The 16,024-nt window shown below is 42.4% G+C and overlaps 1 protein-coding gene across 1 annotated transcript in view; it reads right to left on the reverse strand.

The window, feature by feature from the left end:
- The window catches only part of kcnh7 (potassium voltage-gated channel subfamily H member 7), a gene marked incomplete at both ends in the record, with an annotated part of 46,392 nt that extends 30,815 nt beyond the window's left edge, over positions 1-15,577 (reverse strand). The window contains 2 exons of the mRNA XM_084084243.1: positions 14,410-14,640; positions 15,502-15,577. Coding sequence (XP_083940369.1) covers positions 14,410-14,640; positions 15,502-15,577 — 307 coding nt within the window. The remainder of the gene's footprint in view (positions 1-14,409; positions 14,641-15,501) is intronic.
- Positions 15,578-16,024: the final 447 nt, after the last annotated feature.

Genomic DNA, 16,024 nt, shown 5'->3' on the forward strand with positions numbered 1-16,024 from the left:
ATTTGGCTCACAACTTCGATACGATTTCGATACGATACGATACGCACTTTTTTTATTATGAAAATATATGGAGGAGAAAAAAAGAAAATGCAAACAAATAATTCTGTTTTTGCATTATTCAGACATGCAAACTTGTAGCTTTTCAGCTACAATACAGTTTTTTTCAAAAACGATATTTTTTCCCCCCAAAACGATACATATCGTCGCGAAAACGTATCGCGATATATCGCGGGACGATATATCGGCACACCCCTAGTATCTACAGACTGGGGCGGCACCTGTCAGCAGGGAGTGTTGGTGGGAGGCCCTATGTCCTCCCGGTGGGGGCTCCTCATTGGCAGGTCAGCCAGTAGGGTACAACAGTGACAACACACAGAAATGTGTGGGGAGGAATTCATTGATATAATGACTAAATTGGGGAGAAAAAGCTAGTAAAGAGAATAAAATAAAAATAATGATGATTGGAAGTGATGAAACACAAAAATTGGCAGACAAAAAGCTTTAACTTAAGAATATCACTTACAGGTAGTTTCTGTGCAGTGTTTTTCAATGCTTTTTTGCTTGCTTGCTATGCAAGCTCGTTTTTAATTGATATAGAAATGAATGAAATAAAATCCGATCCTTTGTCCGTCTGTCTGTCTGTCTGTCTGTCTGTCTGTCTGTCTGTCTGTCTGTCTCGTTTGTTGCGTTCACAGAGGACACACATTACCAGTATTCACAGTAGTCTCCTCAGGGCTCACTGACACCCTGCTAGCAGCATTCATTAGCAGTAGGCTTGCTGTCTTACTAAATATAACAATCCTCGCTTGGTCTGGCTCAACATACCAGGATTTTATTTGGGGGATATTTGTGTCAAAACTCTCCAAGTTGTGATCTGGACTTTTGTTTTTTTTACTGCAGAAAAGAAAAGGTCAATGTTCAGGAGAATAAAAAATGTTGAGAAGCGAATCAATTGATGAGGGTTAAATACAGAAAGCAGTGATAAAATTGTTATCTGGAGGACAGGTCCTCTCCTCTGCTGGAAGGTCCTATACGTTCCAGCAGATTTACACCAGCTTCCATAAAGGGGAGACATAACATTTTGTTCAAGCTTTTGTCCATCTAATTAAGTCTAATTAAAAAAGGGGGCCAGCGTTCAGATCAAAAAACAGATACTGGCTAACTCATACCATTCGTGGACATTTCACAGTAACTCCAGTGGTGATTAAAAAATGGTTTTCAATTATTTGACCAATACCTTAGGATGTGTGTTCAAAATATCAAAAACGGAACTATCCATTTAAATTCAACTACTGCACGTTCAGACGTTGTAGACCCAAGTCTGGGGGTGATGCTATGAAGTTCACCAATTTAATTGCAAAATTCAATTGAGACTACAAAGAAGTGATTGAAAATAAAGTTATTTTAGTAACTTCTGTTTCCCTTTATATCAAAGGTCAGTTTAGGTGGCCTCCAACGGTCGCTATATAGTGAGTGACCTCTCATATTGTTAGAACAGGATCCCTAAGAGAATGCCATATTTTGGACTATGTGCACTGTACAAGTCAGCTGGCAGCTTTTTTCTTCTACAAAATATCTTGCTATGGGTATTAACACTTAACCCTATACTTTGTTGACTGGAGTCACCGGCCTTTACTTGGCCCCCTCCTTTTTCCTTCTACACCAAATTTCTTTGCTCAAAATACTACGAGCTTGTAGATCTGCAATTAGTTCTGCCAGGACAACTCATGAATGGATAAAGAGAACTCATAAAGGATAAGATATTTTTTATTGAATATAGAGGAATATAAAATGAGCAATATATTTATTATGGTTGAGAGATTAATTGGATCTGCTTTTAGCTACTCTGATGAAGCGCATCTCCCAACCATAGGGACTCCGAATCCCCCGTACATAAACAGCAGATCCAAAACGACAGGCGGTAGCTGGGGTGGTGGAGGGTGAGCAGCAATTTTAGCAAGACAGGAGTGACAGCAGCAGCAATAGCATGAGCACTGCAAAAGCAAGCAGGATGAGAAGTGCAGAGTAGAACGGTCTGAGAATGAAATGAGTGATTGAATGAGTGGATGTAAATGTGGAGCTGAGGCGGTCCAATGGTCGGCCGCCAACAACTGCACTGAGTTCCCTGGCAGAACTTGCTCTGCGCATGCATGACTGTGCCAAGCGCGACGCTATTTTCGGGGAATGTTAGCCCCAGAATAGGGACACTAAGGGTTCGTATGGTTAATTTAACAAAGAAATGTGCACGCAGGGAATCGTTTAAAATGTGAGTCACCCCTTTCTGAATGAGCTCAGTTGTGTTGGTGTGTGATGTCATGAGAGGTTATAACAGCCACTCATTTTCTCTAATAGTAATAATAATAAAAAATAATAATGGTAACAATTTGGTCACCATTCCTTTATTTTTGTCACTGTATATTTGCACATACTGTACAGCACGTGAAATTTGTCCCCTGCATTTACCCATCCCAACTATTAGGAGCTAACTATTAATACAGCACTCGAGGAGCAGTTAGGGGTCTTGCTCAGGGACACTTTGACACATAAACCAGGGCTGGGGCGCGAACAAGGGACCTTAGCGACAGTATGGCTGCCCACCAGTCATGCATTGTTGAATAACAGCAGGATACAATGAAAACAGAAGATATACCGATAGAACATAGAAGATGGCAGTAACTGATGTCGTCATTAAAATTATATGCCTTGCCTTTCTTGCACATGTAACTTCCAGGTCAGCTAGCATGACATCTCTCTGAATCATTCCTTTCACTTGAGGGGAGTAGAAGTGAAAGTGGTCCGTATGCAGAAATGAAAAGTGGGGGAGTGTGAAAATACAACTTAGCTTGTCTTTGATTATTAGCACTGTACGTGGGGCAAACAGATGCACCTCTTTGCACCGCCTCTCAGGCGTGCATGTTTGGTATCAGTTGTCCTTGCTGTCAGGGCTTTTTTTTTAGGTTCTTTGAATAAAGCAATAAGCATCTGCATTAAATATTTACTGTCTTTTTTGTCAAGGGCATTGGGGTTTCTCCACCATTACATGGAGAAACAATCTCTATTCATCTCTTTTTCACCTCTGAATTATTCAGCGGATTCAAGGATACGGTGTCTTCTAACCACATTATGTACAGGGAGCTACAATGATTAATGTAATTGAATCATGTAATTGAATTATCGAGTGACGCCGAACTACAGTGGAATGTGGGATGAATTTTATGGAATTGAATGGAAGCAGAACTCATTACAAGTCATTACAGTGAAACGCGAACTGCACATTTTGCACATTTTCCAATATTGTCGTCAATAAGACAACATTCAAGATGTGCCGCATGCAGTGCAGAAACCACCCCTCGTTTCCAGCCTAAACAGTCAATTCAGCAGAAATCTCTTTGGGCTGGAGTTCGCCTTACCAGATGGAAAAACAATACCATGCTTAAAGGGTGAGCCACGGGTCCCCACTCATCCTGTCCCCTGCTGAATGTCACCTCTACCAAAAATGGATCAGAGAGAAAACACTCCTCAGTCCGACTCCTCGCTAAATCAGCAGAATTTGGATCGTTAAGAAGTTGATTAGCCCCATATCTGACCTCAGTGTTCCTCATTAGCTCGTAAGCCAATTTGGCCCTCAATGTTTACTTGTCCTTGCAGACACAAAGAAGTGATAAGAGAACAAAAATGGGAAATCGTTTTTCTCTTCCATCACCTAGAACAGGCCGGGGGGGGCCCACAGGCGGGCCGTGAGGAGATTGCAAGATTTTAATGATGACAAAACATGAATATCAAAAATATATATACTGTATATGCAAAGAAATATAATTAAAAGTAAAGAAAATGTCATGGTATCTTTTCTTTAAAACATTGAAAAATGTATTTTTGAATAGCCAAAGGAAGAAAGATCTAAGATGACAGAGATGCATTCCCGGATTGAATGGGTTAACACGGTTGAAGCGAAACTTTTGAGATTTTAAAGTGGGCCCCATGATCCAGAAAAGGTTGCTTACCATGACCTAAAATCAGTAGCAAGGTTGGGGCAATGTGATCAGCAGAACTATTCACTGCCCTCTGTGGTGATTAGAAGGGCTTGTTGCAAAAGACAGCCTTCTGACGTTGATTGAATACAGCTGTGCAGTTCATTTCCTGCCTGACTTCCAATGAGGGCCAAAGTCGTCACAGTGGTGGGACATGAAAGCCAAGCTTTTTTTGGCCCACTGCAGATCAGCGGTTTTCAACCCTTTTCATATCAGGGTGCATTATTGATTCTGCATTTGAGCATTTGATGAGATGTTGCCTCTCCTCTCAGAACACAAGACTAATGTAAGTAATGCCAGATGTTTAATTTTACTCTTGGGAGCATAAAATGACATTTTACACTCTGAAGAGTCAAAGATCTACAAGGGTCCATTTGGTTACCAACTCTCCATCATTTAGCTGGGGACCACCTGGAACCCCCTCAAGGACCACTGGTGGTCCCCGGACTACTGGTTGAGAACCACTGCTGCAGATTTTTTTGGCACTTTAGAAGCATGTGCATGGATTTCGGTCTGCATGTTCAAAATAGAAATCACGATGTGTATAAATTACAAGGTGTTTCGTGACATTGCAAAAGCAAATTGAGGTGCTGAAAAAATTATGGCGTCTCAGTAAAGTATTTGTATATCACAGCTGTTTCCTGAACTTGGATTGTGTGTACAGTACCATGCACCAGCATTTGTTTCCATTTTTGTACTTTTAACACTTCTGTATTTGTATGTCATTTGTATATTTGGTTATTGGTTAAAGCGGTACTTTATACTTATTTCAGTCTTTGCCATTTCTCCATGTGTCTCTGTCACTGCCAATCCCCCCACTGTTGGCCTGGTGTAGACTACGGTACCATGTGCCACCTTCCATGCACATGGCATCACCAGCTGCTTCTTTTCACCTGACAGCAAGGGGTTTCACCGGGACAGCAAAACTCCACGAGTTTCATAGCCTTTCCCGCTGAAATGACACCCCGACCAGCCAGCAGGAGTCGCTAGTGCCATGGCAAGGACATGATCCTACCTTCCCACCCTTGAAAAATGTGTTCATTTGTGCAACCGCTCAAGCCGGAGGCACAGCAGCTGGGAACTGTACGGGTCTCGGCTTCTTTCCCGGTGGTGGCCGGGTTTTTACCTCTGCGCTACCCGCCCCTCCACCCTACCATCAAAAGATACTCTGCATATTAACTCATGTCTCGCTCCTGTTTTGTCGTGGTTGGCAGGTTGTGCTTCATTTAGAAAGGAGAACATAGAGAGAGACAGGGTAGACATGTGAGACATGACAGGAGTTGGATTCGAACTCGGGTCCTCGTGAGTTCAGTTCATGGTCAGTGCACTAACTGGCTGCGCCACAAGGCACCCCGCGCATCTCTCATCTTTACTGGTTCATAGCTGCCAAGACTGTTGAGCTCATTGTATCATACTGTATGTCTGTACAAAAGAGCCGTATCAAGTAGTAGAAACAACATGTTATGGTTAGAATCGAAAAAAAAATCCATTGTCAGGGACAAATCTTCATAATTGCATTTAACACGATCGCAATCTTTGTTGTCAAATGTAAATTGTTAATTATGGCAAAATTAGGCTATATTAATACCTTCCAATTTGTCTGATGGCTCCACTTACCATTCTGTTGTTTATTGACTTGCTCTCTCTTAAATGCCTGCAAATATATGGTGGCAAACCCATTCATATCAACACAAACACAGCCTCAGTGAACACAAATACATCTCTCTGCATGAGGGATGTACAGTAATCTAGGCATAGGCATATAGAATCTTTCATACCGATTCAACACCACATACTGTATATGGGTCTCTGCCTTCTTGTGTTGGTGCTATTTCTTTTCCCATGAATTCTCCTAAGGTCCACCTCGGCTCCTCTTCTGTACTAGGAGCGTAGTATTACAAGCATATCACAACTGTCAGGGGGAATCATGCAGAGAGGAGGATAATACGCCACTACTTCTTTTATGTGTGTTGTAATAGCCCTCCATACATACTCCAGCTTCACTGTTCTCTGTCATCATTTCAGGGTCTGCTCTTTCTCTCCGCACCCCTCTTTCAATATTCTAGCAGGATTACTATCTTTAGACCCTGCATGTGTGCGCGCGCCCGTGCGTGCGTGCGCGCGTGCGTGCGCGCGTGTGCGTGCGCGTGCGTGCGTGTGTGCGTGTGTGTGTGCACACACTCGCACACAGCCTCGCCTCATTTCTCTCTATATCCAGAGAAGTGAATATTGTTGCTGTCGGACAGAAACCTTGTAACTCCATATTTCAACGCTTTCTTTCGTAAATGAATGCCCTACTTCGTCATACTACGCCACACAAAAGTAGCAAAAATAGCCGTACAAGCGCACAGCGCGCCATAATGCGCCACAAGACGCGTTGTCAGTTGCTATATATATATTTTTTAAAGATTTTAGAAAATGAAAGTCCGTCGGGTGGTTTTAGATATTGCACCACTGAAAAGTATTAACAAGAGCTTGTGACTAAATTATAACTACAATGGATCTATCGGAACACATTTCCTGAAAAGTAAGCCATGTGCAGGAGAATGCCAGCCATTCTCAGCCGAGGATGTTTATTCATGCATTTTCTTCACCTCCCACACCCCATTATGTTCTTTCAGTACGCCATAATACATCTCGCACTCATTGCTGGGAAAACATGCGAAGAACAGACCTCTCATGACCAGTCCATTATAATTGGATATAATATAATTGGATTGACTGATCATATTTACCCACAGGACATAATGTACACAATATTTATACATGTTAATACTACTGTTAATACTGTTGATATACTGTTAGTGCACCATGACTACTTATGCAACATGCAAATCCCAGCAGTCCAAGTGCAAAGGGCCAAGCAAGACACTAGATCTCCATTGGCCTTTGGTACTATATTCCTAATCCCTGTGTGCTACTACCTGTTTAGTCTTAATTTATTATCATCCCCGCCAGGCCGGAACGGCCAAAGGCCAGGGATAATGTTTTCGCTCCTGTGAGTCCATCCGTCCGTCCGTCTGTCAGTCCATCTGTCTATCCGTACTGTATGTCTGTCCGTCCGTCTGTCTGTATTTCTGTGAACAGCTAATCTCGGCCACCGCTGGGCCGATCGGTATGAAACTTTGCACACACAATCCTAGTAGGCCAAGGAGGAACCTCCATCTCAAATTTTTCAAATCGATCTCATAGTGGCACTACAACAGGTATATTTTTGCAATACACACTTTTTTCTACAAATCAAATCAGTACACATTATCTCTGTAGTCATGTGATCAAGACGTACCTGTCAGATGTTTCATATTCCATTCCGATTGGTTATGATTGGCCTCCACAATTTACGGGAGTGACCCGTTTTGCACAAAATGGCACAAATCATTAACGCAGCATCCGATTGCCGTGAAACTTTGTACACACATTCCCACCAGGCCAAGGAAGAACCGCCACCCTAAATCGTTCATATCGAGGACGATTTACTTGCTAGTGTAATTTTCTATCTTTTCTTTATATCATAATTTCATAATTGTGGTGCTGCCATGTCTACATATCTAAAAGTTGTAGCAAAATGTATAGTTATGCACACTACAAGTAAAATCCATCCTGTAAAATGTCATGTTCTGAGAGTGTACAAATGGAACACAATGGACCCACAAGGTCCACTTAAGTCCTATACACTTTGTTGTACAATGAATAGCGAAAACAGTCGATCTACAAGCTCACAACGCGCCACAATGTGATGCGAACATGTAGATCTGCTATTTTTGTGGTTTTAGAAAATGACATAATATTTTAAATGTTTGAAACTTATAGTAACATGCCCAAAACAGGGTGCCAGGTTGAAAGTGGTTAAATTAACAATCTGGATTATACAGAGTATGGTGATTATGAATGGTTGCGCTAATTCTACAAGACAGAGAAACACAGCTCACTGATTTCCTCTCTCATCCCAATTATTTGTACCCTACAAGGTACAACTAGCTATAAATCTAACTGCTCAGTCAAGAAAGAGTAGGTAATTAGAGTCCTAAACAGAAGCAGATGTGCTATTTGTCTTCATTATAGTGTCCAATTTATCCTGCTGCAGCAGAAATGGGGAGCTGTGATCGAAGTCATTGTCCAATGTTGACTCTAAATGGTCTGTCTGTTCTCATACTTGCACCGGTATAGTAGATGATAGTAGCACCGAGGCTGATGGCAGCAGGAATGCAGATTAATTCTTTAAACATGCCGTATATGCCCAACACACTGATAAGCTGAGAGGCTTAACTGTGGGCAGTGAGGAAAAACATGCATGACATGACTAGCATCCCCCCACTGTGCAGTAGTTTTATGTCAATGAAAGAGGGATGCCTCCATTCATTCCCTCACATCAAGAGACCACGAGCGAAATGCTTTTCCGTGGCTGGCCGAGCAGCGTCTCTTGCACCTGTGGGAATGAATAGTCATTGTGTGCAGATCAGCGCGCTGTTCATGATGGAAATTTCATTACAGTAGATTCTATTTCCATCATGAATTATTAATAAAACCCTGCCACTTAATCATGGAATCTTTTATACTCTGTGCTCTAATGAGGATTCAAAGATCAAACGTCATGTTCAGACAACTCTATAATTTATCCTAAAAATGCAGAAATGCAGCATACAAGTAATAAGAAATAACTTTCGTTTACCAGCATTTAAAAATAGGCAATATTTTTGTATTCAAAACAACAGAATGCCGTGGAGCTTCACATTAATCTGAATCGGCTGCAGTGGAGAGAAACAAGCTCTAATTTATTTTTTTGCATTTTGTTTCAAATGCACTATCCAGCAGTACAGCTTTTAAAGAGGAGCCTACAGCCCCAGACTACTGCCTGGTAGGACTCGGTTCTAATGAATACTGACATGTTTATCGTTTAGGGCTATTTTGCTTAAGCCGATACGCAACTTCACTGGGGCATAGTCAATCGGGACTGGGGCATGTTCAGAGAGGGCATGCAAGCTAACCCTTTGTTTACTCTTTTTTGCCTTAAGTGGCAATATCTCGCCTCAGTGATACTGCTGTAAGCCACACAGCCTGGCCTAATTTCATCTTCAATCAGTGTCTTCCAAGCCATCAAGGCTAACTAGCAACTCTAGATTTAAGCGCATAGCATTTATGTCTGCAGTTCTCAGTTCTATATTCTGTGCACCATGATTTTTCACCTCAGTTCAGCATGAACGTTGTCAGAAACTCAGACTAAATGCAATGGATGGTTAAAATGTGTCATTAGCATAAAGTAACTGATTAAGATGGAAAAACCCAGATGGATTTGGCACGACTATTAGATTACTTCCTACGGTATCAGCATCCCATGAGATGAAAATATGAATTCCTATCGTAAGTGAGGCTTGTTCCGTGGTGATGTTCAAAGCTCCATCTGCTCCCCTTCATAACTAATACACTTTGTTTCACACCCTAATTAGGGACAGCCATGCTTGCAAATCTTCCCTTTGTAGAATAAATTATGCTCATTTTGCTATAATTAACATCCTAATTATCAGCACTCTGTTTTCTCTTTAAGACAAGGTAAAGTTACACCGTGTCATCTGAAATTTCCATGATGAAAAGATGGAACGGTTTAACTCTGCTGTGACCTCATGCCCTATTAAACCTGATCTCTTAAGTTTTTTATAATTTTTTTATACTTTAATATCTTCTCATCATGACTTGGATGGGCTGACTTCAACGCCAACAAACGTCCCTGCACATGATAAAGGAAAGCTCTGGATGCGTTTCAACAGTTGCCGTGAGAAACCAAAGATGGAACGAGAACGATGAAAAATGCATGCGCTTTCTTTTTGAGAGCAGCCATCCAAGTCCCTGTGGCACACCTCGTGCTCAGTGGGCACCCAGTGTCCCCTGGACCCTCTGCTTCACCGCTATACCAGACCCCCCCCTCAGCAGGGGCAGGAGGTCCTTCGCTCCCCTCGGAGGGGAGTCTCCTATGAAACCCTGCACCCACGCGTAGCACATGGCCCAGATCATTCAGCGTGGTTAGCTAAGCTAAGCTGCGGCTGTTATGTAGCCATTATCCATTTAACTTCCCTGCGCTGTGCGGTGTCAGCTTCCTTTTGTTAAGTCTCATTCAGTTACAAAGTATTATTACACCCCGAGGAATAGGATAGTTTTACAAAGGCAGTAAGGGAAAGCATTTATCTCATTGATTATGCATAATCTTTTGGGGAGGTTGAGGGGGATGCACGTCTTTTCTCGCAACCTTTCCAGACATTCCAGTATAATGGCAGGCTACTGTAAAGTAGCACAACAACTAGTGTCGGATTTCCTGCTGGATGGAGAGGGAAATCCATGCCTCTGCTTTTGATATTCCACCTATCCTATCCAAAAATTGACTAATGGGTGGGTGGGTCAGTCGGTCGGTCGGTCAGTCAGTGGACCACCGCGGCCATTGGGGGCCCAATAGGGGCCCCTGTCAATTGGACATATATGAAGTCAAATGCACACATAGCCCCTGTCAAATGCATGAATATGGAGTCAAATGCACATATATGGAGCTCAACATGCATTGATGTCAGACACAGCAGAAAACGTTCAACATGAACTGATGTCAGACACAACAGAAACCATGGAAATTTTCAACATGCACTGATGTTAGACATAATAGAAGGGGCCCCAGGGGCCCCTTCTATTATGTCTATTGTTAACCACATTTCTTCTTACAAATGGAACCCTGGCAACAACAACAATAAAGTGGACTTTGCTGTGCCAGTGCTGTTTTACTGTATGTGCTCCGCAAAAGTGCCGCTGCTTCTAAGGTCTAATATAAGTATGTACTGAATGCGTAAGAAGCTTAACATTTTTACCCAAAACTTCATTGCCCCTGATGTCAGCCGCAAACCCTGACAGTGCATTTTAAGATTTCCAAGTAAGTCTTAAGATAAGAGGGTGGGGTGTGTGTATGTGTGTGCATACATTTGTGCGTGCATGCATGCGTGGCGTGTGTGTAAAAGTGCAAAAGAGACACAGAGTGGAGTGCAAGAGAGAACACACTTGCAGGCTGCAGAGTATTGTGAGTCATACCTGATGTAATGCTAGTTAATAATGTCTTCACCTTTCAAAGTTCATTCTCTCTCTCTGGGTATTCTCCCCATGCTGATTCGTTTTCTGTTCTCTTGTCAACATGGATGCTGTGTGGTTTGTGACTTATAGTAGGTGCATGGAATATAGAGGGCTTCAGCTAAATGACCTGTTTAATATGACGGATTAACTGATTTGTATGGGCACTGATAGCTTAAAATGGGGTCAAGAGAGGAGACATGGTGGTACACAGCTACTTTCCACCCCATCAGCTTCAGTTTGTAGAGAATCCAACGTGAATCAATAGCACTATGGGCCCGCAAGGATGCCATGAATGTTTCATTTGCATTCCCCCTATAGCTGTGGGAGCATGTGGATTGTGTCGTCTCTACGCATTTAATGCATTTGCTCTGTAAGCTGCTCATTCCCAGTCACCACACTGTCAGCCCAGACATCTTTATTCATGAGCACAACCGCTCACTGTAGCTTCCTCTGAGGAGTATTAAGAGTCGTGTCCTGAAGCCTCCATGCACACCAGGGAGGATTGGGAAGAGAAGGGGGTAACGATTATGTTGGAAGGCTTCTGTGGATCCTTGCGCTGCCACGCATTACAGACAGATGAAGTGCAGACGGCGTAGCATTCAGAGTACGGGAGACTAAAGCCTGATTTGCGCTTCTGTGGGAACATGCTGTCACACGACAGAAATAATGTATTTCCAACTGAACAAAGTTGAAAATGCATTATTTTTGTCAAGCAACATGTCACATGACACTTTATCGGCGAAGCATAAAGGCTTAGCTGAAGTTGCCCTGAAATCCTACTTGTCAAGAGCTGAGCTGGGAGAGTCGTCGCCGGCGGTCCCTGGAGTACTTTGTGTAATTGTCTTGCAGGTTCCTGAAACCATCTATTCAAGCGGACCAGCAGCATCTGGCTCAGGTTTTTCCCCCTGATTAGCTGAAAAAACGCTTGGGCCGATGGCTCCTGATGCTAGATTAAACATGAATCTATGGCCTAGAATTTCATCAAGCTCATGATGATAATTTCAAAATGCCTGGCCTTTTTTTAATGGTTAAATAAAATCTCAAAAATGCTTTGAGCAACATGGGCCCCGCGGCACCCATTTGCCAGGGCAGACGCTTCACAGCGCTCGGTTATGCTAAAACCCTGAGGCTATCACTTCAAACTAAATAAAGTCCATAAACTGGAATATGAGTTTAAAGTCACAAAGCTGTCCTTTCACAGTGCCAGAAGGCTACATGCAACCAGTATTATAAACGCAGCACTATTTGCTTCTAAACAGGCAAATGCGGCAAGTATACCCATTATTCCAATTATAAAAACCTCTGATCTTGCTGCATGCAGAAGGGTGATTTTGCATTGACTTTAAAGGCTATATCATGCTGTCCATAAAGAACCCTGGCCAAGGATAGTAGGAGGAGGACAGCAGGTTTGCTGCCTCTGCAGTTCACTATTTATACTGTACAAGGACTAGGATTTGTCTGAAAATTAATGACAACCCGTTACAAACAGCAGGGGACACCAAACACCAAAGAAAATAGAGAAAATAGTTTGCTTACAGCATAACATGGGGGATTTTGTTTTGCAAATCTGCAATGAGTATGAAACATACAATGCATCTCAATCTGTGATGGGATGTACTGTATGTTTACAAAACTAATATATTATATCAGTGGAATACCAGCCACACCATCCCAATTAAAAGATGCTCTAGCTGACTCTCACAGTACAGGAGAATGTTGAGCTGTACAACGGAGCGTTGCACAGTTAAATATTATCTATACAGTATATAGTTACCTATACTGCATGGGAGCTAAAGGCACAACATAAGAAATAACAGACGTCTGCAGACTGTAACTTTACAAGAAGCTCCCAGTCAAGGCTTAATTTGTAGATTAACGTTTCGATACACGGCACAACAACATGAGTGCATACTGAACTCATTCTACATGCTGGACAAGTGGAGAGCAAATATATTCAAGTGTTGCTTCATTAAAGCAGTCTGGAATTTACAGGGAAACAGGTGCACTTTGGACTCAAATGAACTTGCTGTCTCTCTCTTTCACTCTCACTCTTCCCCTGCCTCTCTAACGTGCTCCTTCGCTGCCTGCCTGTCACTGTTTTGGCCTGTCACAGCAGACAAAGCGGCACCATGTCATCATGGCACATCACCAAGCCCCTCCTGATCGTGTCAGCTGCGATCTGGGTCTCTTGTTGTACGCATCTTAGCCGCGAGGCTAACAGGAGCTTCAAATCACACGTTTGACAACCAGTACTTAATTGAGGCACCCGTCCCTATGATGCTGTGTGAAATGTGGGCGCCAAATATAACAGCACGTGTAATTCCACTCCTGTGTGGTCTTAATACACTGTTGAGACCAGTTGTGTTCATGTTGTGGTACCTGCCATACTAATTATTACAGTAGACCTCTTTCATAATGTGGTGGGTATTTCATTATCACTCCCTCTCCTTGCATTACCACAGTAAAACATACACACACAGCATCACACCGGTCAATAAACTTAAAGTAGAGCGGTACATGAGCCACACAGGTTTTTTTAACCATTTGTAGCTCAGAGAGTGTTAAATGAACACTCAGGATGTTACTGTGTAGCAGAATATCCTTGCTGTGTTTGCCTATCAAGGGCAATGTCTTCTTCTGCTCCAGTAACAGACCAGGGCCAGTGCTCAGACTGACAGGTTACATTATGGGATGGATATATTGAGCAGGTGAACTAGGTGAACTCTCAGGGACAACATGGACATCGTGTCTCTGCGGCAGAGTACACTGTCAAATCTGGAGCGTTAATGTAACCCTGTAGAGTATGAAAATGGACCCATAAGAGTCCGATTTAATACTCTCACTCGCAGTAAAACCCATTCAATCCGGGAAAGCATCTGTGTCATTTTACATGTTAGCTATAACCATTATTTTATATGTTGACTATTCAAAAATAGCAGATATACAAGCTCAGAGCTTGTAGATTTGCTATTTTTGAATGTATATATATATATTTTTAAGCGAACATTTGTAACTCATATCTTTGCTTCTGGGGGTCCCTGGAACAAAATATTTTGAGATGGGGGTCGGCGGCCAAATACATATCATTTTGGGGGTCCTTGACCCCCAAAATGATAGTTTTGAGCACCACTGATATAGAAACATGCGTTTTTTTCAGAATACTGTTGGGATTTAGAAGACATTTGTAGAATCAGCCTCAGGTCTTAATGGGTTAAATGAACACAGGATTTGGCGGCGTGTTGCTGTGACACAACCACACTGTAGTAGCAGGTCACTGACTCACCATCCTTGCGGTGGTAGGTGATCTCCACCTTGCGCTCGTCGGATCCGACCAGCGCTGTGGCAACCTCGCTGATGGCATGGCTGTCGGTCAGTTGGCCATGGAGGAAGTCACAGCTCACAGGCCTCTGCATGATGTCCGGTCTGGAGAAGCCGGTCATCTCGCAGAAGCCATCGTTGCAATAGATGATTGCACAGTTCTCCACCCTGGCATTGGCTATCACAAATTTCCGATCTGCAGGAACAAATGGTAATTGTCTGTGAAGGTACTGTAGGCTACTATTCGCTGTGGAACACCTGACCCCTCTTACCCTTCATATTGGTGTTTTATCACAAAAGAAAATTAGAACAAATATTAAATATACAGTATGTCTATATAATATAAAAAGTGTCTAGAATAAGCCATCACACGCACACACACGCACACACACACACACACACACACACACACACGCACACACACACACACACACACACACACACACACACACACACACACACACACACACACACACACACACACATATATATATACTTACATATATATATATACATATACATACATACACACACACACACACACACACACACACACACACACACACACACACACACACACACACACACACACACACACACACACACACACACACACACACACACACATATATATATATACTTACATATACATATATATATATATACATATACATACATACACACACACACACACACACACACACACACACACACACACACACACACACACACACACACACACACACAATAAGAATGGCTCTACCTTGCTTAAAACAATAACCAATGAAACTATAAACCTCACTTTATATGCTGTGGAAATGCTCTTACAATTTCTCGAAAGCACACACTAAGCAATGCACATTTAGACAAGTATATACTGTAGGCTAAGCTTTCAACCCGAATATTTTTTTATAAAGCTAAAATAAAGACATTCATACTGTAGCCTACAATTAAACGTTGTTACATTAGCCAGGTGAATTGTACAAATAAATCAAATCAAATCAAATAAAAAAATCTATTAGCCACCGAATGTAATTTAAAAACATCAAATACTTACTTTGCCCTTCGAATTTCTTTATTATTATTCCAAGAAATGTGTTTTGTGGCGCAACGTGACCTCTTCGCACAGGCATGTTTGTTTGTACAAGGAATATCCTCAAGATCTTGAGTTAAAAGTTACAGTTGCTGGCTGATATTTCCCTTTCCACACATCATACTCGGAGCAAAGTATAGGCTATACTGAACTTTCAATCACCTTTCCTACAGACATCTCGCTCGTAATACTCAAATAACCGGGGTTACGTTCGTAACCTATAGTTCTCATCCAAGAGTTCCTCAGCCTGCATGCGTACCAGAACATCTAAATGCCTCCTCGCCGAAACGCACGGAATCGGGGAGGATAGCTTGGGTCAGATCCAGTTCGCAAAGCATTTCTTGCTGAAGATGGATTGGATGCGATCTTGACGTCCTCTGTGAGCGGTGTGTTGGACTGAACACAGCGGACCGGGCTTCATAATAATATTCCAAGGGGGTGTGACGCGGTATTGCTCCCTGGAGGGGCTTATAGTTTCCTCCACCAT

This window comes from Gymnoscopelus microlampas (assembly GCF_963454915.1).
Source record: "Gymnoscopelus microlampas genome assembly, chromosome: 17".
In the NCBI taxonomy this organism is placed as follows: Eukaryota; Metazoa; Chordata; class Actinopteri; order Myctophiformes; family Myctophidae; genus Gymnoscopelus; species Gymnoscopelus microlampas.